The sequence below is a fragment of the Sorex fumeus genome, unplaced genomic scaffold (genome assembly GCF_029834395.1).
Source record: "Sorex fumeus unplaced genomic scaffold, SorFum_2.1 ptg000175l, whole genome shotgun sequence".
NCBI lineage: Eukaryota > Metazoa > Chordata > Mammalia > Eulipotyphla > Soricidae > Sorex > Sorex fumeus.
In genome coordinates, this window is record NW_026606232.1 from 11,284 (window position 1) to 33,634 (window position 22,351).

The window sequence follows — 22,351 nt, forward strand, 5'->3', positions numbered from 1 at the left end:
CAAACGCCCTACCTGCTGTGCTATCGCTCCGACCCCTGTCGAAATATTCTTGACCAGCCAAGAGCCCCTCCGCCTCTCTGTCTTCCTGTCTCTCCCTAGCCTGGATTTTCCTGTCTTTCTCCCCACACCCAGACTGGCCTGGGGTCCCAGCAGAACTGTGTGACACGCAGACGTCTTCACCCCTTCTCTGGAGGGTCTGCCGCGGTCCCTTGGTTGCCTGGGAACCCTCAGGCGGATGCTGCTTTGCAGAGCAACCAGGGGTGTGGCAATCCCCCGTCCCTCTGGATCCTTCCGGAAGGGGTTGGAGGAGGCATGTGGGAGGAAAGAATTTCACAAGCTGCTGGGCCCGAGCGGCCGCGAGCTCTCATCTGGGAGTCACAGAAAGGGAGAAAAAAAGGAAAGGAGTCATGAGTCACCCAAGTGGCAGGTGACGAAATGCTGGGGTTTGTGTCCCCGCGTGCAGGGCAGAATGAAACGAGGTTTTCTGTTTTCTAGCGCCGTCATCACCTTTTCCACTTTCTTTGCCTTTAAATTATTGCCGTGACTCCTCACTGCGGTCGGAGGCACCTTGACGCTCGGAATTCCCTTCTCCACTTTTCCCTGCAGAGCGCGGCAGCTTGAGGGACAGAAAAGCGAGCTGGCGAGACACAGGAGGCAGTTGGGGGTGACCAAGTGAGCTGAAAGGAAGGGTCGCTTACCACAGTCCCTTTTTTTCTCCAAGCTGCCGATGCTTAAGTTTTACCCTGGGCCTGTCAAGGCCTGTTGGATCTCGTGCACCGTTTTCCCTCTGGATAAGCCGTGCTCAGACTCCGCTTCAAGACTCTCTAAGGAGCCTTGGTTGGAAGATGTGATGCTCAATTCCATGCTGGGGTGTGTATGTGTGTGTGTGTGTGTGTGTGTGTGTGTGTGTGTGTGAGTGGGGGGAGGGGACATAGATGTCATATCGAGGAACTGTGCAGAAAAAAAGAAACAAAAACGGTCTTTTCCTGACCTCTCCTAATGGAGATGGGAAGGAGAATCCCGTCGTTCCTTTATGGCACCGTTGCACGCCACTCTGGGGCCCAGGTCAGCAAGGAGGCGTTGGGTAAGACCATTGACAGCTGGTGTTCTCCTCCACAGAGCCGGAGAAATGGGCTCTCGGTGACTGTCCCTGATCAGACACCCACATCTCACGACCAGCCCCAGGACTGCCGCCACGTCTGTCCCGGGCTCCTTCTCCCTGCCCATCTCATGGGCCCCAGTTCCCTTGCCCAGCTGCCTGGCTGAGGAATGTCCAGTGACACAGCCGGGCCTGGGGTCTGCTCTGGAACAGCGAGGGAGCCAGAGAGATGCCATCTGCCTGGAGTTTGTACTTGACAAGAGTGTGGAGCGGGGAGGTGGCCAACTCTGAGGTGAGGGAGGGTTGGACCCGCCACAAAACGGCATCAGCGACTTGAGCACTGCAATTCCTGAGTGCCGGTATTCTCGGTAAATACGGCAACGATCAACTGAGAGAACCGGTGGGTTCTTCTAGGCGACAAGTCATTGGCTGACTTTCTCCCCTTCCGGAGGGGTGGGTGTCTAGACCCTCGTTCTACGCGTGACCTGCATGTATGTGCTCTTTGAGGCTGGCGATGTTTCTAGTTACCTCCTTGGCCCTTCCCCCCTTATTAGCATGACGTGGTGACAAACGGACTCTGCGAGAGGAACTCATGAGATCACCAGAAAATCGGGTTAAATTGTCCGTTTAGCCCTCGTGGAACCAGATTCTTTTGCAAGAATCACCGAGTTTTGAGGTGTTGTGATCTAACTTGACATTACATGGTTTGAAGGCCTGGGGACATATCCCATCATCAGGAGTATATGATTTGCATGTGCCAAAAACTCAGATTCAAACCCTGGTACCACACGGCCCCAGACCAGCACCCTGGGTAGCCCTGGAGGAGCCTGTACATACCTGGACCCACTTCAGCTTTGCACCTGGGGGGCCTGGCATTGAACCATCTCATCTGGTTGGTTAAGTGCCACACACCCTAAACTCTTCTCGAGAACTTTCCCTCCTCCACAAAAAAAAGACCTTTGGAACTATAGTTTTAAATCACTTCAGAGAATCAGCAAATAAGTTGTATAAAGCAAATTTAGCGTGATTTTTTTACTAGCATGAATTTATAGAAACATCTTTGTGCTAACCACCCCCCTACACACACACACACACACACACACAATTTGAGACATTCACTTAAAGACAGTGTATTTATTTGGTATATTCACATTTACTCTTCTGAAGAGAAATCAAATTGCTGTGAGTAGGTAAAACTGCCATCAGGGTATGGGCAAAATCATTGCTTTCCTCATATTAGACTTCGGTACAGAAAACTGGATGTCACGTTATAATTCTTAGTCATTGTGGCTAATATTCACCAGCAGTGCTTCCTTCCTGGCTATGATCCTAAATGTAATAGTTTTTTGGGTTTTTTTCAGCGGACTCGGTAAACAAACATGCAAGATGATCGCTTTAAAACTTGCTATTTACCGGAAAGCCCTGATATTTCCCCAACTCCTTGCTGTACCCCACCTAAACTCCAGGCCAGGGGCAAGCGCGAGTGTGGATATTGTCCTCGTGGTCAGGGAAAATAAGTGGGAACCTTCACGTCAAGTTTCCCCCGTTCCCTGGGCAACAACAAAAAAATGAGTGAAAAACTTCTCCTTTTTATTCTTTACTTTTTGACCTGAGTAAATAGTTCCTTTTCTCCACTGAGTAGCATCTTTTTGATTTCTTTTTTTTTTCTTTTTTCTTTTTTTTTTTTTTCACCCTTCTACAGGGAGTTAAGTACCTGTGCATTCCGGCAGCCGATTCACCATCTCAGAACCTGTAAGTGTTTTCTGGGCTTTTTAAAGTAAAGTTTTCTTTTCCTGTGTTCATCCTAAGAGGAGGTTTTGTTTTTGTTTTGTTTTGTTTTTGGTATACAGGATGTCTCCATCTTAATGTTTGTACTAATATTCTTTGGGAAACAAACCCTTCAAGATACCTTTCCATCCCAAGCCAGAATCTGCATTACAAAATAAAAGGGGCGCGGTAGGGGGGAGTGGATGAGAGTCCTGGGTTCTGTTTACCCAGCATATCCAGAATGCCTTGCAGTGTAACGTGGGACTAGGAGCTGAAAAATGGACTGTTCACATCCTTCCTGGCCCCTGCCTGCCCAAGTCCCCACCAGACTCTGACCTGCTCTGTCACACTCCCAAGCTCATCTCACTTGGAAGCAGCTTTCTGTCAGATTCTCTGAGGCCACACATGACAGGGCTCTCTGCAGGACTCTGCCCTTCTGGGTCTGTCAGAATTGAATGATCAGAACTTTCTGAATTAGGAAAGACCAGTGCCCAGTGTCCTCGCAGCCAAATCCACCTGTAAGGTGCCACTTTCCATCTGCTTCTCACTAAAAAAGAACCTTTCAGGCCAGAGAGCCAGTACAACGGGGAGGACATTTGCCTTGCATGCGGTCACCACCCTGGGTTCCATCCCTGGTGACCCCTTATGATCCCCTGATCGCCGCCGCCAGGGTGATTCCCTAAGTGCAGAGCCAGGAGTAAGCCCTGAGCACTGTGAGGTGTGACCCCCAAACAAACAAAACCAAACAAAATGAAGCTGTAATTGCTCTGTTATCTGGGTCATAGTCATTTCAGGAGCTCCGGGAGGGTCTAGCTCTGGTGGCGGGGGGAGGTCTCTGAGACCCCACAACAGCTCAGAGCTGGAACAGTCACACCCTGTAGCCCCTGGAGTGCTCAGTCCGCCAGGACAGATGCTACTGTGGCATCGACTCTAGTTCAACTGAGCTTGGATTTCAGCCTTGCAGGCTCAGAGGCCGGGGACAGAAGTAGGGTCATGGCTTGAAAGCCGCCTCCAGAGGACCCCCGCATGTATCCTGAGTTGGGCATGAGGGGTTGAGGTTGCCCCTGGGAAGAAAGCAGTCACCCTCCTCCCAGAATGCCCAGGAACTAGGTTTCGTCGGGAAGTTTGAGAGCTAAGAGGGTAGCCATGCGTGCACAAGTCCTTTGGACTGGGAAGCTTCATCCTCAGAGCTCAGCTTAGTACCTGCTGCAGGTGCCATCAGAAGGTGCTCACAGGTTGTCAGCAGTTCCGGAAGCTGCTGATCCACGGACGCCCATGCCACCCTGGAGAGTTCCCCTCTAGAATGCTGAGAAGTCACGGGGCAGGGGGAATCGCGTGAGAGCTCCCTGGTTCTTTTTTCTTTCTTTTTTTTCTTTTTGGGTCACACCCTGCAATGCTCAGGGGTTATTCCTGGCTCTGTGCTCAGGAATTACTCCTCAAGGTTCTTGGGGAGACCCTATGGGATGCCGGGGATTGAACCCAGGTCAGCCGTGTGCAAGGCAAACGCCCTCCCCACTGTGCTATCGCTCCAGCCCCCGAGATATCTCTGTTTGGAACTGAAAACAGGACCAAGGCAGACGGGTTCCGGGGAGGAAGGCCTGGGAGAGAGCAGGCCGGGTGGCATGGGACTCTGACAGGATGGGAGGACGGAATGAACACCTCCCTCCTGGAGCCTGCCCCCTGCCAAGAGGGGATGGTGGAGGTGGGCCTCACCAGGGTCCCGCAGGCAGCTGGAGCAGGGGAGGAGGCACTAGACGACTTCCTTGGTGACGAGTCGTGTCAAGAAACAGAAGTGGTTGGAAGGGCGCTGTGCATCTGCGAGGAAGTGACCCCGGGGACTGTTTGCAGGGGCAGCTCTGCCATCGCCCAATGCTGTCAGTGCCCGGCTGTCAATAGGCCGCTTTGGAAGACTCCAGTTGTCACCCGTTCTGGGGTAGGTGGTCGCCTGCACCCTGGAGACTCCAGGGGGGCCCTCACTGTCATCGGAGACCTGGACTCACCCGAAGATGGAGCCACACTGAGCTGACATATGCATTTGGCAGGCCCCGTGCCTGGAACCTTGGGGTTAGAGCTGCTTCCGGCTAACAGGACCAACTCACAGGAACCCTCCCGACTCTCGGTCCTCTCATCAGACAAATGAGACCTGGCCGCGGGGATGAAATCCTGCAGGCAATGCTTTTCTCAGGGGGCACCAGCAGTTCGGAAAGCGGCGATGTTCCGTGTGGAACGTGCATTCCTCTGCCTGGAGACAGACGGCAAGGTAGCGGAGAGGAGGGTGGGTGCTCGGGGATCGATGGGTGACACGCCCCGCACACTTCAGTACAGAGGAGGGGACAGGACAGGCAGCACCTGCTTCTCTGAGTCCCCGTGTTCCCCCGGATTCATTCGGATCTTCTTGGGAGAAATGAAACAAAGTTCAGTTCAAACACTGCAGTCACCTGCACTCAGAGGGTCACCGTGAGGTTGGTCTGGCGTCTCTCCTGCTCCAGAGCCACCCGCAGGCTGGTGAGCTGTGTGATTTCGGGACCAGAGAGCCAGAGAGTGGATTAGATACTCGTCTTGTCTGTGGCCAGCCCGGGTTCGAGCCCCAGCACCACGTGCGTTCCCCTGAGCACTCCCAGGACAGAGAGTGTGGGCTTGTGTCAGGGGCTGCGGTTTCCGCAGACGTCGGCTGGAACAGCGCACACGGGTGGCCAGAGGAGCTGTGCGTGACGGTGCCCCTCTGAGCTTGCCAGGACGCTCCAAGACCGTGTTGGAAAATCAAGCCCAGCCGTCATCTTGCAGACGGCAGCCGGGCCCCCTGTTGGCGTGGGCTTGGGGACACACGTGAGACTCGGGGGAGAGGGGGAGGTTTCCTGATGCTTGGGACGCATCCGTGCCGGGATTCCCTCCCCATGTCCTCGCCCGCCCACAGTTCCATGGGGCTGGCGACTTTCCACCAGGCACGGCAGGGTCACTCGGTAGGTTAAGGAGCTCTGAAATCGTGGAGCTGTGTGACCATAGCTAGGTCTGTCTTGACTGTTGCTTAGAAATTATGCCCTAGGAGCCCAGACCAGGACAGACCGGCATCCTTTGTCGGTCCAGAGAGGTCTCGCTCTTGCTGCCCGCTGCATTGGAATGACCTCGAGAGGCCTGCGGTGCTGGTTATGGTGCCCTAAGTTGCAGATTGTAAATGTTACAGTCCGGGACACACTTTGCTCTCCTCCATCTCCCACGACAGGCCCTTCCACAAGAATTCTGCTTAGTAAGATGCCATCAGCCAACCTTTCCCAGCCGTGCTTTCGCTGGGTCTGCAGAGGGGGCAGATGGCCCAGAAAGGTCAATTTGCTTTCTTTTTTTTTTCTTTTTCTTTCTTTTTGGGTCACACCCGGCCATTCACAGAGGTTACTCCTGGCTTTGAACTCAGGAATTACTCCTGGCGGTGTTCGGGGGACCACATGGGATGCTGGGAATCGAACCCGGGTCGGCTGCATGCAGGGCAAACACCCTCCCTGCTGTGCTATCGCACCAGCCCCGAAAGGTCAATTTTCTATCTTGGCCTTAATCCTCACAACGCCACCACCCCACCCACCACCCCCCCCACACACACACCCCAACAAACACACATACACAAACCCAGCCCCACCCCGTTCTCTTCCAGGAACTTCGAGTACGCAGACCTGCTGTGAGATAACAGTAACACGGTAGAATTTTCGCTTGGTCCCCCCCAACCACCTTGCCTCACCGAGCCAGGAAATGTGAAAGTTCAAGTTCTCAGGCGGCTGGCCTGACCATGGTTTGTGGCCACTGAGGCACTCGCGTTTGGATCAGAGGCCCAGGCTCCCCGTCGTCCTGGAGGACGGGGTCAGAGGGCAAAGGCTTTGGGAAACAAGGTGGTTTGCTTTTGCTTTCTTTCTGAACTTCCTGCAGCGTGTGTCTCTCAAATCTCCCTTCTCTCTCGTCTGCAAAATGCCGAGCTCAGAGATTTTTTTTTTTTTGGCCGTATTCAGTGGAGGAGTGAAAGTGTTTTTATGAACACGAAGCATTTTCAAAAATAAGATTCTATTTTCTGCCGCCTCCAGTAAGCAGGATGGCTGGATTTGGAGAGGGAATGGTCGGAGAGCGGGGGACTCACTTCCCTTGTTCTCCTGCCGCCGTGCCCGGCAGACTGTGTCCTTCGAATTGGTCCTCTTGCCTGCCTGTCCCCGAGAGTTTGGCCCACGCTGGACTGGAGTCAGCGGCATTGCATCACTCGAGAGCGGCTGTGACCCTCAGCGGTTGGAGCATCAAGCAAGCTTCTACGTTTCTTGAGGTTTTTGTGGGGAGCAGAGACAAGAGCAGTAAAGACACAAGAGTGTCTAAACCCCCACGGGCCGGCTTGTTTGAGGCCCTCTGCCGCCGCCGGGGTGTGTGTCGGCTTTAGTGTAGCTGAGGTCTTGGGTTTCCCACTGCACTCTTTTCCTGGAGTCTTTACTTGAATTTTTTTTTTCTTTTTGGGTCACACCCGGCGATTCTCAGGGGTTACTCCTGGCTCTGCTACTCAAGAATTACTCCTGGCGGTGCTCAGGGGGCCCTATGGGATGCCGGGGATCGAACCCGGGTCAGCCGTGTGCAAGGCAAATGCCCTTCCTGCTGTGCTATCGCTCCGGCCCAACTTGCTTTCTTTGAGAGCGGTTTTGCCAGATCAGAAGTTGGTGGCCCCGGGAGGGTCGTGGTCCTGCTTCCAGACCAAGGCACGCGCACAGTCACACCAGCATAACCCACACGCACACGCACACGTGCACACGCACACATGCACACAGCTCCCGAGGACGTGCTCGTCCTGCTGGAGGCCGAACGGCAGGAAATGTGGGAAGAAGGAACACACAGCGCCTACCTCGTGCAAGTCCAAACACCGTCCTGAAGAGCAGACGGCGACTTCTCGCCTGGTGTTTCTGGAGCTGAAAGGGAGCTGGGAAATGGCCTCGCAGTTGGCTCCTCTGACAGAAGGAGACGGACCCGGACATGCCCCCAAATCCTCCCGGGGTGGCAGTGCAGACAGGACTGTGGGTGTGAGCGTGGACTCGTCGAGTTTGATGCCTGTTCCAGGCGCCACCCTGCCCGGCCATCCTGCTGGTGGAGCAGGAATGATCCTTGGTGCTCCCAGACGGTGACCCCGCCAGCGTCTCGCCCCAGTGGGTTCTTTCCAGGAAGTTCTCTGGGCTCTGGGCTCCTCTCCCAGAACCAGCGCCAAGAGGGCCGGAGCGATAGCCCGGCAGGGAGGGCTCTGGACTTGTGTGTGGCCAATTCAGGTGTCTGTGGAGCTCACTGGGAGTGATCCCTGAGCACCACAGGGTCCGGCCCAGACAGCCGACAAGTCAGAACCAGGGCCCCAAGAGATGGGTCCCCCGTCTGCAGGAAAGCTCCCCTCTCTGCAGCCAGGACCACCTCGGGGCGCTGCCCTTCCTGCATCCTTCGCATCTGCTTTCTCCTATCCTCGTGGGCAGGTGACCGTGCCTCCTGGCTCACGGCTCTTGCGGTGCTCCCCTCCAACCTGGTCTGGGTCCACTGGCTGGAGAGAGAGAGACAGAGAGACAGAGAGACAGAGACAGAGAGAGAAAGGTGTGTGTGCGTGCATGTGTGTATGTGCATGTGTGTGCGTGTGTACGTGCGTGTATGTATGCATGTGTGTGCTCGTGTGTGTGTGTGTGTGTGTGTGTGTGTGTGTGTGTGTGTAAGGCAGGATACAGTTTCGTTCAGGGGGCTCGGTCGGATCTCTGGGCTCTTTCTCAGGCCCTCAGAGACCCTCCTACAGGTCAGCTGCCTCTGATTCCTCCACAGCTTCTGGGCCCCTCAGGGGTACAGCCTCCAGAACTGAGCCTCGAGTGTGTGGAGGGGGGTACATCTGTCTGCGTCACCAGCTCCTTTCCGAGAGCCCCCTCTGGTCCTGTTGGGGAAGGCCTGACCCAGCCCTGGCCAGTCTGGCCATCTGGACAGGGTGGGAGGGCTTGGGGTGCCCCTGTTCTGAGGAGAAAGGGACCGTGGGGGCTGGTGGGCTGTGTGCCGAGCCCCCAGAGACGCTCCCTGCTCGGCCCCGCTGTCCCCGCAGGGAGGCCAGTGGCCGTGGGGCCCGTACACAGCTGTGACCCGTGTGTGGAGCCGTCCGTCCTTTCCTCTTCACACACCCAGCCGGCGCCCGCGGGTGGGAACTGGGCCGAAGTGGAAGATGAAGAGAAACCAGCGTCGGCAGGAATGGGGAACCTGCACACGTTGAAACTGCCACCGGCCCTCGGGCCTCCTGCCCGGGCTTGGAGCGAGGCTCCGGGTGGGTATTTCCCAGCCCAGAGTGGGGGTGCTCCATGACCCCGGGCTTATGTCATTAGCTTCCCTGGAAATACCCCCCTGCACCCCCGCAGCTCGCCCCAGGAGGGAGCCCGCCGCCGGACTCTGGCTTTTCTGCGAAAAGACGAAAAGACGCTTCAAGGAATGTCTCTGAGTCAGGACCAGGCGGCCCGGGTCGGCGTCACCCCACACCCTGGCGCGACACGCTCCAGGCTGCCCCAGCACTGCTCCCCGCTGCTGTGCCCAGTGGCCGAAGGGGAGGCTGGAGGGAATGAGGGGCCGCCTGGCTCCCCACCACACCCCAGCTCTGGACTCTGGCCACACACCGCACCCTGCTCTGTCATTCTGGGGCGGGAGGGTGAAGGGTCTCTTGATCTACCCCCTCTATATTTCTTTCTTATTGTTTGGGATCCTGTGGGTAACAGTCCTGTTAATGATGGTTTCCCATCCGCATAATTCCAATGCCACACCCGCCGGTCACCGGTGTAGTTATATCCCTGCCACAAGGACCCCAGCGTCCTCACCCTCAACCCCGGCAACCAGCCCAGTTGCATGGATCAGATCTCCCGTTCTCTCCGCCCTTTGTTCCCACCTTGGCTGTGTCTGTTTGCTTGGTTGATTTTTTTTTGGCTACACCCAGCAATGCTCAGGGCGTACTCCTGGCTCTGGACTAAGGGGTCACTCCCAATGCTGCTCAGGGGACCATAGCGGGGTGCCAGTGACGGAACCCGGGTTAGCGGCAGGTAATATACCTTACCTGCTGTATGACCTCTCTGGCACCAACTGGCTTTGAATTTCTAAGTCCTGCCTATGAGAGAGATCATTCTGTATCTGTCCCTGTCCTCCCGACTGACTTCTCGGCACGATACCCTCTAGTTCCATCCTTGCTGCTGAGAATTGCATGATGTTGTTCTTTCTTAGTGCCATGTAGTATGCCTTTATGTATGTATACCACAACTTCTTTGTTTTTTTTTTTATAATTTTATTTATTGAATCACCGTGAGAGCAGTTACAAAGCTTTCGGGTCTAAGTCTCGGTCATACAATGAAACACCCATACCTTCACCAGTGCCCATTCTCCACCACCAAAAATCCCAGTATGCCCCCATCCCACACCCTCCCCATACCTGTGGGGCAGATGATTTCCACATTACTCTCTCTCTACTTTGAACACATTCAATATTTTGACACCAAACCCACTATTATTATTTGAGATTTTACCCCAACACTCAGATCTGCTGAAAAGGCAACAGTAGACAATTTGTGTTCTATTTCTGGTTATGAATAACATGATGTCGCGTGGCTGCAGTAGGGCCACGTGATTTTGAAATTCCGAAATTTTTTTTTTTAAACACCATGAGGTACAGTTGTAGATTTACAATTTTTTGTGCTTGGGTTTCAGTTATTCAATGATCGAATACCCATTCCTCCACCAGTGCCCATTTTCCACCACCATGGATAATATCCCTCCCACCCCCATCCCTCCCATCTCACCCTGCCTCTGTGGCAGGGCGATCCCTTGTGTTCTCTCTCTCCTTTTGGGTGTTGGTATACCACAACTTCTTGACTCATTCGCCCATAGTTGAGCATTTGGGTTGTTTCCAAATCTCGGCTATGGTACTAAGTGTGACGGAGAACACAAGTGTGCACAGATCCTTTCAAATTAATGTGTTTGAGTTTGGGGGATAGATGGCAAGAAGTAGTTATCACTGGGTCATATGGGAGTATATTCCTTTTTTAAAGTTTGTTTTTTCGGACCCCACTCAGTGATGCTCAGGGATTATTTCTGGTAGTGCTTGGGGAACCATATGGGATACTGGAAATTGAACCTGGGTCGGCTGCATGAAAGGCAAGTGCCTTACCTGCTGTGCTATCACTCCAGCCACTCTATTCCTATTTTTTTTTTGCATAGATCTTCCTGTTGCATTTCATAGAGGCTGAACTAGAGGATGTTCCCACCTTTCACACCACAACCATGCCACCACTGACTGTTTTCAGACTTTCTGATATGTGCCATTCCCACAGGTGTGAGATGGTATCTCATTGTTGTTCTGACTTGGATTTCTCGAATCATTAATGACAATGAACACTTTTTTCTTATGCCTGTCGACCATCTATATGTCTTCTTGGGGGAAGTGTCTGTTCATTTTCTTGCTCCATTTGTGGATGGGTTCATTGAACTTTTTGTTGTTGAGTTTTGTGAGTGCTTGGTTTATAGATCTTTGATATCAAACCTCCATCTGTTGTACTGTGTGCAAATATTTTCTCGCATATTAAGTATTGTCTCCCATAATAAAAAGTGGAAGTGGAGTGTCTACTTATTAGAGCTTGAGTTTCTTTCACTAGGTGGTAGCTTTTTAATGTGATATAGACCCATGTTTGTTTTTGTTGTTTTTGCCATTGAGGTCATCTCTTTGAAAACTCTTCTGGAGTCAATTTTCTGTAGAGTTTTGCCAATAAAAATGTCTTGGTTAATATATAGGTTTATATGTATTGGTTAATACTTTTTTTAATATGTATTGGTTAATACTCCTATGTATTAGTTAATATTTTGAGTTTGCGTTTGTAAATGGTGCGAGGTATGATTCTAATTTTTTTTAATTTTATACGTGTCCATCCAGTTTTCCCAGCACCATTTGTTGAAGGGATTTTCTTTGCTCCACTCCATACATTTAGCTCCTTTACCAGAGATTAGCTTTCCATAAACCTGGGGACTTAGCTCAGGACTCTTAGATCTATTCTGTTGGCCTACAGATCTGTCTTAATTCTAGTACCATGCAGTTTTGATTATTATACCCTTGCATATATGGGCTGGAGCGATAGTACAGCGGTAGGGCGTTTGCCTTGCATGCAGCCAACATGGCCGACCCGAGTTCGATTCCTCCGCCCCTCTCGGAGAGCCCGGCAAGCTACCAAGAGTATCTCACCCGCATGGCAGAGCCTGGCAAGCTCCCCGTGACGTATTTGATATGCCAAACACAGTAACAACAAAGTCTCCAATGGAGACGTTACTGGGCCCGCTCGAGCAAATCGATGAACAACGGGAGGACAGTGATACCCTTGCAGTACAGTCCAAAGGTGGGAAATGCAATGCCTCCCATATTTATTTTCTTCATATTGATTTTGACTCTTTGGGGAGTTTTATGGCTCCATACAAATTTTAGTAGTGTTTGCCTGTGTCTTTTTTTAAAAAAGTAATTGGGATTTTCATGGGTATTGCATTGAATATGTAGAGTACTTTGGTGGGATGGTCATTTTAACAATGTTGGTCCTTCCATCTCATGAACAGGGAATGTCTTTCCATTTCTTAGTGTCTTCTTTTTCTCTTAGATTTCTCAGCTCCCTTGTTAAGTTGATTCTGGCATGTGCTGTGTGGGGGCACTATTTTGAAGGGGATACCTCTGAAAGTTTTCTTCTAGTTCATTATTTGTATACAGAAATGCAATAGATTTTTTGTGTATTAATTTTGTAACCTGCTACTTGCTGTATTGGTTTATTATTTCTAGGATGTTTTTGGTGGAGTCTTTAGTATTTTCAGTGTATACTATCATGTCATCTGCAGATAGTGATGATTTGATTCCGTCATTTCCAATTTGAATTTCCTTCGGTATCTTTTTCTTGACTGATTGCTGTGGTGAGGCCTTCCAAAACTGTGCTGAATAAGAGCGAGGACAGTAGAAATTTCTGTCTTGTGCCTGATCTCTGGGGAAAGACCCGGTTTTTCTCTGTTGAATATGATGTTAGGTGGGTTTGTTGTACATGGTGTTACTATCTTGAGGTATGTTCCTTCTGTTCCTATTTCTGGAGGTTTCTTTTTAAATCATAAGTGGGTATTGGAGCTTATCAGAAGCCTTCTCTGCATTGCTTTATAAGACTATCACTGTATTGCTGTCATCCTGTTGTTCATCGATTGCCTCGAGGAGGCCCCAGTAACATCTCCTTCGTCCTAGCCCTGAGATTTTCAAAAGTGCCACATTCAAGGGTCTTTCAGGGTGAGGAGAATGAGACCCATCATTGTTACTGGTTTTTGGCATATTGAATACGCCACGGGGAGTTTGCCAGACTCTGCCATGCGGGCAGGATACTTTTGGTAGCCTGCCAGGTTCTCCAGAGTAAGAACTAGATGATAAGATGGTATAAGACTATATAGTTCTTATCTTTATTTTTGTTGATATGTTTTTTCATATTAATTTATTTGCATATGTTGAACCATTCTTTTTTCCCTGGGATGAAACTGATACAAGCATGGTGTGTAATCCTTTTGTTTTCTTACTGGATTAGGTTCGCAGGAATTTTGTTGAGAATCTTTGCACCCATGTTCATCAGACATATTGACCAGAAATTTTCTTTTCTAGTAGTGTCTCTGTTTTAGGCATCAATGTGATATTGGCTTCATGAAAGCTGTTTAGGGCAGACTACTGTTTCCCCAATATTTTGAAAGAACTTGGGTACCAAGATTTATTTTAAGTTCTGGTAGAACTCATTGGTGACTCCATCTGCACTAGGGCTTTTGTTCTTGGGGAGATTTTTCACTCCTGTTTTTAATTTATTTACTCAAGAGTGATCAGTTCAGGTTTTCTGTTTCCTTTTATCTTGGGAGTTGTGTGATTCTAAGATTTTGTCTGTTTCTTTAAAGATCCCCAGCTTGGTAACATAAAGTTGTTCATGGTAACCTCATGATTTTTTTTTTGTATTTTTGAGGTGTCTGTTGTGATTTCTTCCCTGTCATCTAATTCTCTCTCTCTCTCTCTCTCTCTCTCTCTCTCTCTCTCTCTCTCTCTCTCTCTGTTTTCTCCTCCCCCCTTCTTAGTGAAGCTACCTAAGGGTTTCTCAATCTTATTTACTCTTAAAGAACCAACTCCTGGTTTCACTGGTCATTTGTAATTTTTTTTCCATTCTATATCATTGATTTCCACTCTAATTTTTAGTGTCTTCTGCCTTTTATTTGCTTTGGGATTCATTTGTTATTCTTTTTCTAGCTTTATATCCAACATTAGATCATTGATTTGAGCCCTTTCTTCTGGGTGTGTGTTTGGATGGCTATAAATTTCCCCCTTAATACATGTTTTACTGTATCCTGTAGGTTCTGGTTGTTGGTGTCTTCATTCTCATTTGTTTCGAGGACGCGTTTGATTTCTTCTTCAGTCCCATCCATTGTCAGTGGGCAATGTGATATTTCATTTCCAGGCGTTTAGTCTTTTCGCCACTTTCTTTTTATGGTTGATCTCGACATTCGTGGCTTTGTGGTCTGGAAGATACTTGGCACGATTTCTATTTTTGTGATTTTATGAATGTTAGAATTGTTTCCCTCCTCCCCCTCCCCGCCCTCACCCCAGCATGTAAACCCCATGCTTCCTTATATCTATAACTGGGGGAAGATCTTCCATGCTGAGGGATTCAGTGTCCCCTTGGCAACACCTGCAGCACCTCGGTACCAGCCACCTTGTCCCCCAGGCCCTCCCTTCCAAGTCCTTCTTGCCCGGAGGACTCTGTAGAGAGGTGTTCTCCCCCCCCCCCCCCAAATACCCACTGGGCAGCTGAAACTCTTCTCTAGTTTGACTTTCTGGTTACTGTTGAGTAAAACCGGTGACAGTGGACATCCTCCCTGCCTGTCTCCTCTCAGACCAGGAGACCCACAAAGAGCAATCCAAAAAGGAGATGACCATTCAGGGACTCTCCAATGGCAGGGGTGCCAGCCGGGGGACAGAGATATGCACCCTGCGACCCCCCCCCCACTCCCCTCAGCTGCGGACCAGCCTCGGTGGCCAGCCAGACCCTGAGATTACCCCTACCTCCCTGCAGTACCTCTCTGAGGGAGCAGGCATCTGGGCAACATGGCTGTTAAGTGACTCTTGCTCCCGTGCCTCGCAGGCTGGACAACAGCTCCCGTTTAGCCCTGGCTTTCCTGCTGCTCTCCCATGCTGGACACTTGTCACCTCTGGACACTTGTCACCCGTGCCCCAGCTGTGAGACGCAGCCTTTTTTCCTTGGCACTCACTTCCGCTCCCGGGCACAGAGAGCGAAAGCTTCTTCCCCACCCGCCAGGGAAACTCTCTCCGCAGCCCGGCCTCTTCTTTCCGCCGATTTCTCTGACACTGGAGGGCAGATGGGGCACCCCAGGGGCCAAGCGAAAGGAGAGGGCAACCAAAACGTCGCCTCCTGCCCGCAGACGCCGGTGCTGTTTCCTTGGGAGGTGGGACTGAGTTGGCCTCCATCGGCGTTTAAAGGGAGGACACGGGTCTCTCCAGATCCGTGTGGAACCCTGTTACTGTTACCCGCCCCGAACGGACTCCCCCCTGAGTGCAGGTGTGCGCTCACAGGTGGGCTGGAGGCAAGAGAAAGTGACTGCACAGCGCTGAGCGGCTCAGAAGGATAAAGGCTCCTGGGTCCAGCATCCGACGGGACTCGCGACTCACTGCCCATCACCGGCTGGTGTCCAGACTGAGCAGTTTGCAGCTTCCGTTTCCCAGGCCAGGGTCGGTCAACCCGGCATGGATGAGCTCTGGGAGGTCCCCAGGTCATGGCAGGGGAACTTGCCTCAGCCCTCGCGGGGAGCCTCCCATGCCTGCAGGACCCTGGGGCGCTGCTGTGCGCAGAGGGGCCGTGGGAGAGGGTGGGATCTCACCCTCCACCTCCCACCCCTGCAGTTCAATGGCAGCTGTGATCTGGGGCACCGTGAACAAGGGTTGGAAGTGAGCAGCACCCCCTGACTTGGCCTTTGGTGGGGGCTGAAGGGGTGGGGGGGGCAAACCAGGGTTTGGAAATCATGAGAATCTTAAAGCTTTTTTGAGAAACTTCAGGCCAATTTTTCTTTTCATCTTCTGTTGAGTAAAGTAGAGAAATTTCACTTCTCCTCCTTTCTTTTTTCTCTCTCTCTGTCTCTCTGTCTCTGTCTCTCTGTCTCTGTCTCTGTCTCTCTCTCTCTCTCTCTCTCTCTGTCTCTCTCTCTCTCTCTCTCTCTCTCTTTTCTCCCCACAGGACAAGGCATTTCAAAGAGAGTATCAAGTTCATTCACGAGTGCCGGCTTCGGGGTGAAGGCTGTCTCGTCCACTGGTACGTAAGCTCCCCAGCCTCAGAATAACCGAGAATGTTCTCCTGAGCTCGGATCCTCATTTCCACGATAGGATTTATGGGGGGGGGGAACACAGGAGGGAAGTAGGCCATCGACATCCCTGATCTAGAACTCTCCTCTCCTCTCCTCACCCCGCCCCACGTAGCCCCTGCGTGTCTGAAGGCACATCCCCGAAATGTGTTTTTTTGTCTGCTGTGTTGGGATGGCCCCTGTGGATGTGTCGCACTGAATTACTGTTAGACCCAGCTCGTCATTCCGACCCCATCAGCCGCTGGGAACGTTTCCGCTGCCTACTGGCTCTGCTCTAGAGAAGAAGGGAGGAGATGGCTGGAGAGAGAGCACCGGGGTACCCAGGGGCCCCGATTCAGTCCCCTGAGCACCTCCAGGAGTGATCCCCGAGCACAGAGCCCAGGGTGAGCCCTGAGCAGCACCCAATGGGGCCCAAAGGCGCCTCTCCTGCCCAGCTCCAAAACAAAAACAGCAATGAAAACAGAGTCGATTCTTAGTTTTCAACAAGTTCGAGTTCCTTGCATGCGGCTACGCTGAGAAGCCACCATCCCCCCCCGCCCCCCCCCCCCCCCAGCGAGCGTGCTCTGCTCCGGAAGCCTGTCAGGCCCGTGGGACCCCACGCAGCACCCAGGCGGCTCTTACCCCCAGATGCAGGGGGCTTGCAGCCCACATTCCGGAGTCAGAGCGCTGCCGTGTGCTCGCTGCAGGCTAGACTCGGGCCCTGGCCTCTGTGCCGGACTCCGTGTGCACTCAGAGTTGCACCTCTGAGTTAGAGATCTTTTGGGGAACCCCCAAGAGAAGTTGCAGTGGCAGGGAAAGTCCTCAGAGAAGGCAGCATCTCTCCCAGGGGTCCTTTCTGGCTCCTCAGACTGCTGGAAGCCCTGGGGCTGCAGGGACCCCGGGCATGAGATAGAAAAGGCCCTCAGGAGAGCTGGTGATCGCTTCTGGGGTAAGTAGCCCAGAATCCAGGGTCAGGGGAGAGTGAAAACTTTGCTTTGCAGATGCACTTCTGCAGGCATGTCCGGCTCTCTTGGAAGAGTGTAATGCTTCCTTTCGCTTTTTAAAAAGAGTAGCGCCGAGACTCCCTCTGGGATAATGCTTCGGTGAGGTTAAGTTGCGTTGAACTTGAAGTGCTTATTGGGTGGTACAGCCATAGCCATTTCAAGGGGTCTTCTGGGGGGCTGGAGAGAGAACACAGCGGGTAAGGCACTTGCCTTGCATGCAGCCAGCCCAGGGTTGATCCCCGGAACCTATAGGATTCCCCCACACTCCTCCAGGCGTGATCCCTGAGCACAGAGCCAGGAGTAAGCCCCGAGCCCAAGACCAAAAATAAAGGGATCTTCTGAAACCCTGCCTCCGATCTCTGGAGATCGTGGAGAATTAGAATCTTGTGAGTGGCAACCCAGAGAATGTATTCTTTTTTTTTTTTTAATAAATTCTATCACTGTTTCTGATAGCTCCGGGGGAGGCCCGGCGTGGAGGCGCTTGGTCTTCATCGTGACTGTTATTATTATTACTGTATTTGAATGTGCGTAGCCCGATACTCTAGGAATTCGTATTTGAGACAGTTGTGCAAATGTGAAGGCATGCTCTTGTAAAAACGAGAAAGGTGCTGAACTTCCCCGTCCTGGACCGTTGCTCAAACACTCCACGTCTGACGCGGCACAGCCTCTGTGACCGCGGTCGTTTGCATGAGCGTTTAAAATTGGTCCCATTACTCAGCCCGCTGCCGCAGAGATAACGACTGTACGCGGGCCTCACACCTGAGGCACACGGCGGGCACAGGCCGGCGGCCCCGCGGGGTGACGTCGCAGACACCCCAGGGTGGCTCAGGGCGTATAGGCGATAAATCAGAGGTGCCCCCTCTCATCCAGCCAGTAAGAACACGGGGCTTGGCGGCAAACACATCTCACCAATCAGGGCACGTCATAAATGGGTTCACCGCATAGATCCCCAGGCCCCTTGTCCCGTCGTGATCTTGCTTTCTTCCATTTGTCACAGGTAATAGGGGGATGGTCTATAGAGGGGCTCAGGGGGCTGGAGCAATAGCTCAGCGGGTAGGGCGTTTGCCTTGCATGTGGCCAATACCCCCGTTTGATTCCCAGCATCCCATAGGGTCCCCCGAGTACCACCAGGAGTAATTCCTGAGTGCATGAGCCAGGAGTGACCTCTGCGCATCACCTGGTGTGGCCCAAAAGGCGAAGGGAAAAAAAAATAATAAGATAAAATAAAAAGTAAAGAGGGGTTCAGGAGGGGAAGGAAGGAAATCATTCCAGTGGTGTGTCCCTGAAAACTCAGATGAGCCTCTGAGTCAGTAGTAAATTTTGCACCCTTGGCCGCAGAACATCAGAAGTGGAGACTAGACCAGAGACCTAGGGCTTCCGGATACCCGAGTACGCCGGACCGTGCCTCTGTTTCCAAGGACTCTTCTGGACCTGCCCTAGCCTGCTGTCCCCATCTCCCCCCCCCCCAACCACAACAGGATGACCTGCTGGGACGGGCGTTACCAGTGGCCACGTGCGTCCCTGGTCCATCTCACCCCGTTTTCTCTCTCGGCCCGCAGCCTGGCCGGCGTCTCCAGGAGCGTGACGCTGGTCATCGCCTACATCATGACAGTCACCGACTTCGGCTGGGAGGATGCCCTGCACACCGTGCGGGCCGGCCGCTCCTGCGCCAACCCCAACCTGGGCTTCCAGAAGCAGCTTCAGGAGTTCGAGAAACACGAGGTCCACCAGGTACGTCTGCGGGGGCACCGTGGGCGGGTGGGCAGCCCCTGGGAGATGCCCCTGACCTGTGCCTGCCTCAAAAGACAGCAGTGGGAGCTGAGGCCGGCGCCTGGGGCCCATCAGGTTAGGGGACCCCCGCTCGTATGCTACCCTTCGACTTGGCATCGGCGGCATCCAGGAGGGTTGGACCCAGCTCAGCTGCTGCTTCACACACACACACACACACACACACACACACACACACACCCTCCACCTTGCGGCCAAGTGCCACTTGCTGGGCGTTTCCGTTGGCTTGGACCCACCCCTGGAAGAAGCCCTTGGTGCTGGAGCGATAGCACAGCGGTAGGGCGTTTGCCTTGCACGCAGCCAACATGGCCCACCCGAGTTCGATTCCTCCGCCCCTCTCAGAGAGCCCGGCAAGCTACCCGTGACGTATTCAAAATGCCAAACACAGTAACAACAAAGTCTCCAATGGAGACGTTACTGGGCCCGCTCGAGCAAATCGATGAACAACAGGAGGACCGTGACCGTGACAGTGCTTTTTGGGGTCACACCCGGCGATGCTCAGAGGTTCCTCCTGGCTCTGCACTCAGGAATGACTCCTGGCGGTGCTCGCTCGAGGGGAGGACCGTATGGGATGCTGGGAACCGAACCCGGGTGGGCCACATGCAAGGCAAACACCCTCCCCGCTGTGCTATCCCTCCCGCCACCCCAGGTGGCATCTCTGGCCCAGCCCCAGCCCCAAATTGCCCAGTGCTCGGTTCTCTTCCTCCCCCCCCCCACTTGTTGCTCTGTGCTCCCTGAAGTTGTCAGGGAGGGCGGGAGGGGGGTTGCAGGCATGTGCACAAGCCAGTGACGGTCTATCCCTGCCTCCCCCCCTCCCACCTTCTCGCCCCCCAGTACCGGCAGTGGCTGAAGGAGGAGTTTGGCGAGAGCCCCCTGCGGGATGCCGAAGAAGCCCAAAGCATCCTCGGTAAATATAAAGAGCAGGTCCGCGTGGAGCCGCAGCCCGGCGCCAGGCGGTGGAGCAGCTTCCAGGCCCTGCCGCTGGCCTATGGCAACTACAGCAGCGAGACCTAACGCCCACCCCTGGGTGCCGCCGCCAACGCCGCCGCCCTCCCGCCCGCTTGTCTGCGCGCCGCCTTCCCGCTGGCTGCCGGGTGCCCTGGAGGACAGCACGGCCGGGGGTGCCCAGGTGGACTCTCGCCCCTTCCCTGCTGGGCTTGCCGCCCCCCCCACCACACCCGCAGCCCTGGGCCCTCCCCTCGGTGCCCCCCGCCCCGCCTGGGCTTGCTGCTGTGTGTGGGCGTGCGGGCGACTGAGCATGCGCGGTGAGCTCTGGGCGCGGGCCCTGGTGGACCGGCAACGCCTGCATCAGCACCAGCATCAGCATCTCCATCCTTGCCCGCGGGAGCCGCCGCAAGGGAAGGCTGAAGGCGACAGCTGCCCCCCAACAAGGCGGTGGGGGGAATCCAAGGACCAGGCTCCCTCTCCAGGGGTTCTGGAAAGGGCGGGGAGAGGGGGGTTGTTAAGGACAGTGCCCCTGCCTGAGGCTTCTCAAGGCCTGGGGTCAGGGCCCCTCGCCCCGTGTTGGATCTCGGCCACGCTGGACGCCACCCCGGGTGCCTGGCCCTGTCCCCTGAGCCTCACGTCCACAGCCTTCCCAGCTGCAGCCTGGCTGCTCTCCCTATGGCGGAGTCCCTAGCCGCCACCACCGGGGCCGGGAAGGACAGGCAGGGGGCAGGGAGGGCTGGTGGCGGTCTGTCTGCACAAGCTGGAGACACACGAACACCGGGACTTTGCGCATCTGTGGCGGGCTTGATCTCTGCTCTCAGCTACCTCACTCAGGGGCTCTCGTCCTTCCTGTCCTCTGCCCCCAAGAGGAGGCCAGTCACAAAGGCTCCGGAAGCCCAGGGCGACACATCTGTGGCTTTGAGATCTTTAAAGTCTTCCACTTGGGGGTGGAGGGGGAGACCTCCATCCATCCCTAGCCCAGACGAGCCCGGCCAGGGGGATGTGGGTGCAGGGAACTACATGAATGACAATGTGGTGAGTCTCCCCCACTGGAGAGAAGCCGCCGGCCTGGGATGTAGCTTGGGCGGCACAGACAGACGGGCTTAGCCTGCGGGAGGCCCCGGGTGCCATTCCCCGGTCCCCTCCGAGCACTGCTGGGTGTGGCCCCTGTAAGAAATTGAACCAAGCTACAGGCCACGTGTTGTCCCACAGTGGACGCACCCCAAACAGTGAGAGCGGAAACGGACCCTCGAGTCGCCCACCCACGGCCCCGGCAGCACTGCCCGGAAGTCCATTTTCTTGCAACCAAAAAAGAAACGTAATCAGGCGAACAGGCAAGAGTGCCGAGGACCTCGGCCCGGCGCTGCGGCCGCCAGTGTTGACCGTGCTCCTGGGGGTGTTCTGGAGATGTCGCTTGGGCGTTGCTTGCCAGACCTGTCCTTTCTCCACAGCCGCTCCGGGCCTTCTGAAGTACTGGGCCTTTCTCAGAAGACTGTCACGGGCCTGAAGTGTCTGAAACGTGGCAGCGCCCCCAGAGCTTAGGCCGGTGGCTGCCAAAATTAAAAAATAAATAAATAAGTGATGATGATGATGATCGTAGCCGGGAAAGCGACCTCGAGGGTCGTTTTCTTCTTCTGCCCCTGTTGCAGACAGAATCCCGACACGCGTCTTGCATCTTATACCGTCCCCCGTGGTGGCGGCCGTGTGTGTGTGTGTGTGTGTGTGTGTGTGTGTGTGTGTGTGTGTGTAGGGGGGGGGGGGGAACACAGGCCGCGCGTGAGCCAGGGAGGGGGCCGTCGGGGAGGCGCCAGGCCTTGTGTGGCAATCCCTGTGGCCTCTCCGGAGGATTGAGCTGCTGCGTAAGCAGCTCCCGTGATCCTGCATTGCCCGGCCCGGGGAAGGAGCTCTCGGCACATTCCCTCGGGGCTGTGCTCTCCAGGGCGGAATTCACCACGAAACTCCCCATGTATGTCAATAAAGGGCAACTCGACCAAACGCTGCCTCCCCGCGTCCGTGTTCTTGCCCTAGGAGAAGCGCGAATGTCCCGGGCGTCGGTCCCCGCGGGCAGTGCCACCTGGCGTCTGGGCTGACGTGACCCGGGTGTCCCGATTTCCTCTGGCAGCTACAAACATAAGTGAATTCGTTTCCCGAGAGAGACACATCCCCGCTGTGAACAGACGGGAATATGGGTGCTGAGTTCTGGTTGCTTCGGGATGATTTGGGGCAGGGGGAGGGGGTGAAGGGTCACACCCAGCCTTGAAGTGCTTGGGGGACCTTGCAGCGACAGGGGACCTTGCCTTGCCGTGCAAAGCCTACACAGCCCTGGCCCTGGGGGTGCTGACCCTGCACCTGCGGAAGGGCCCTT

The 22,351-nt window shown here is 54.1% G+C and overlaps 1 protein-coding gene across 1 annotated transcript; it reads left to right on the forward strand.

Moving 5' to 3' along the window:
- Positions 1 to 2,801: 2,801 nt before the first annotated feature.
- Positions 2,802 to 20,188, forward strand: DUSP22 (dual specificity phosphatase 22; the record flags this gene model as incomplete). Its single annotated transcript, XM_056107774.1, has 4 exons — positions 2,802 to 2,851; positions 16,144 to 16,218; positions 18,810 to 18,981; positions 19,873 to 20,188. Coding segments are annotated over 4 exons (477 nt in total), but the record flags the coding sequence as incomplete, so codon positions are not given.
- Between the last annotated feature and the right edge of the window lie 2,163 nt (positions 20,189 to 22,351).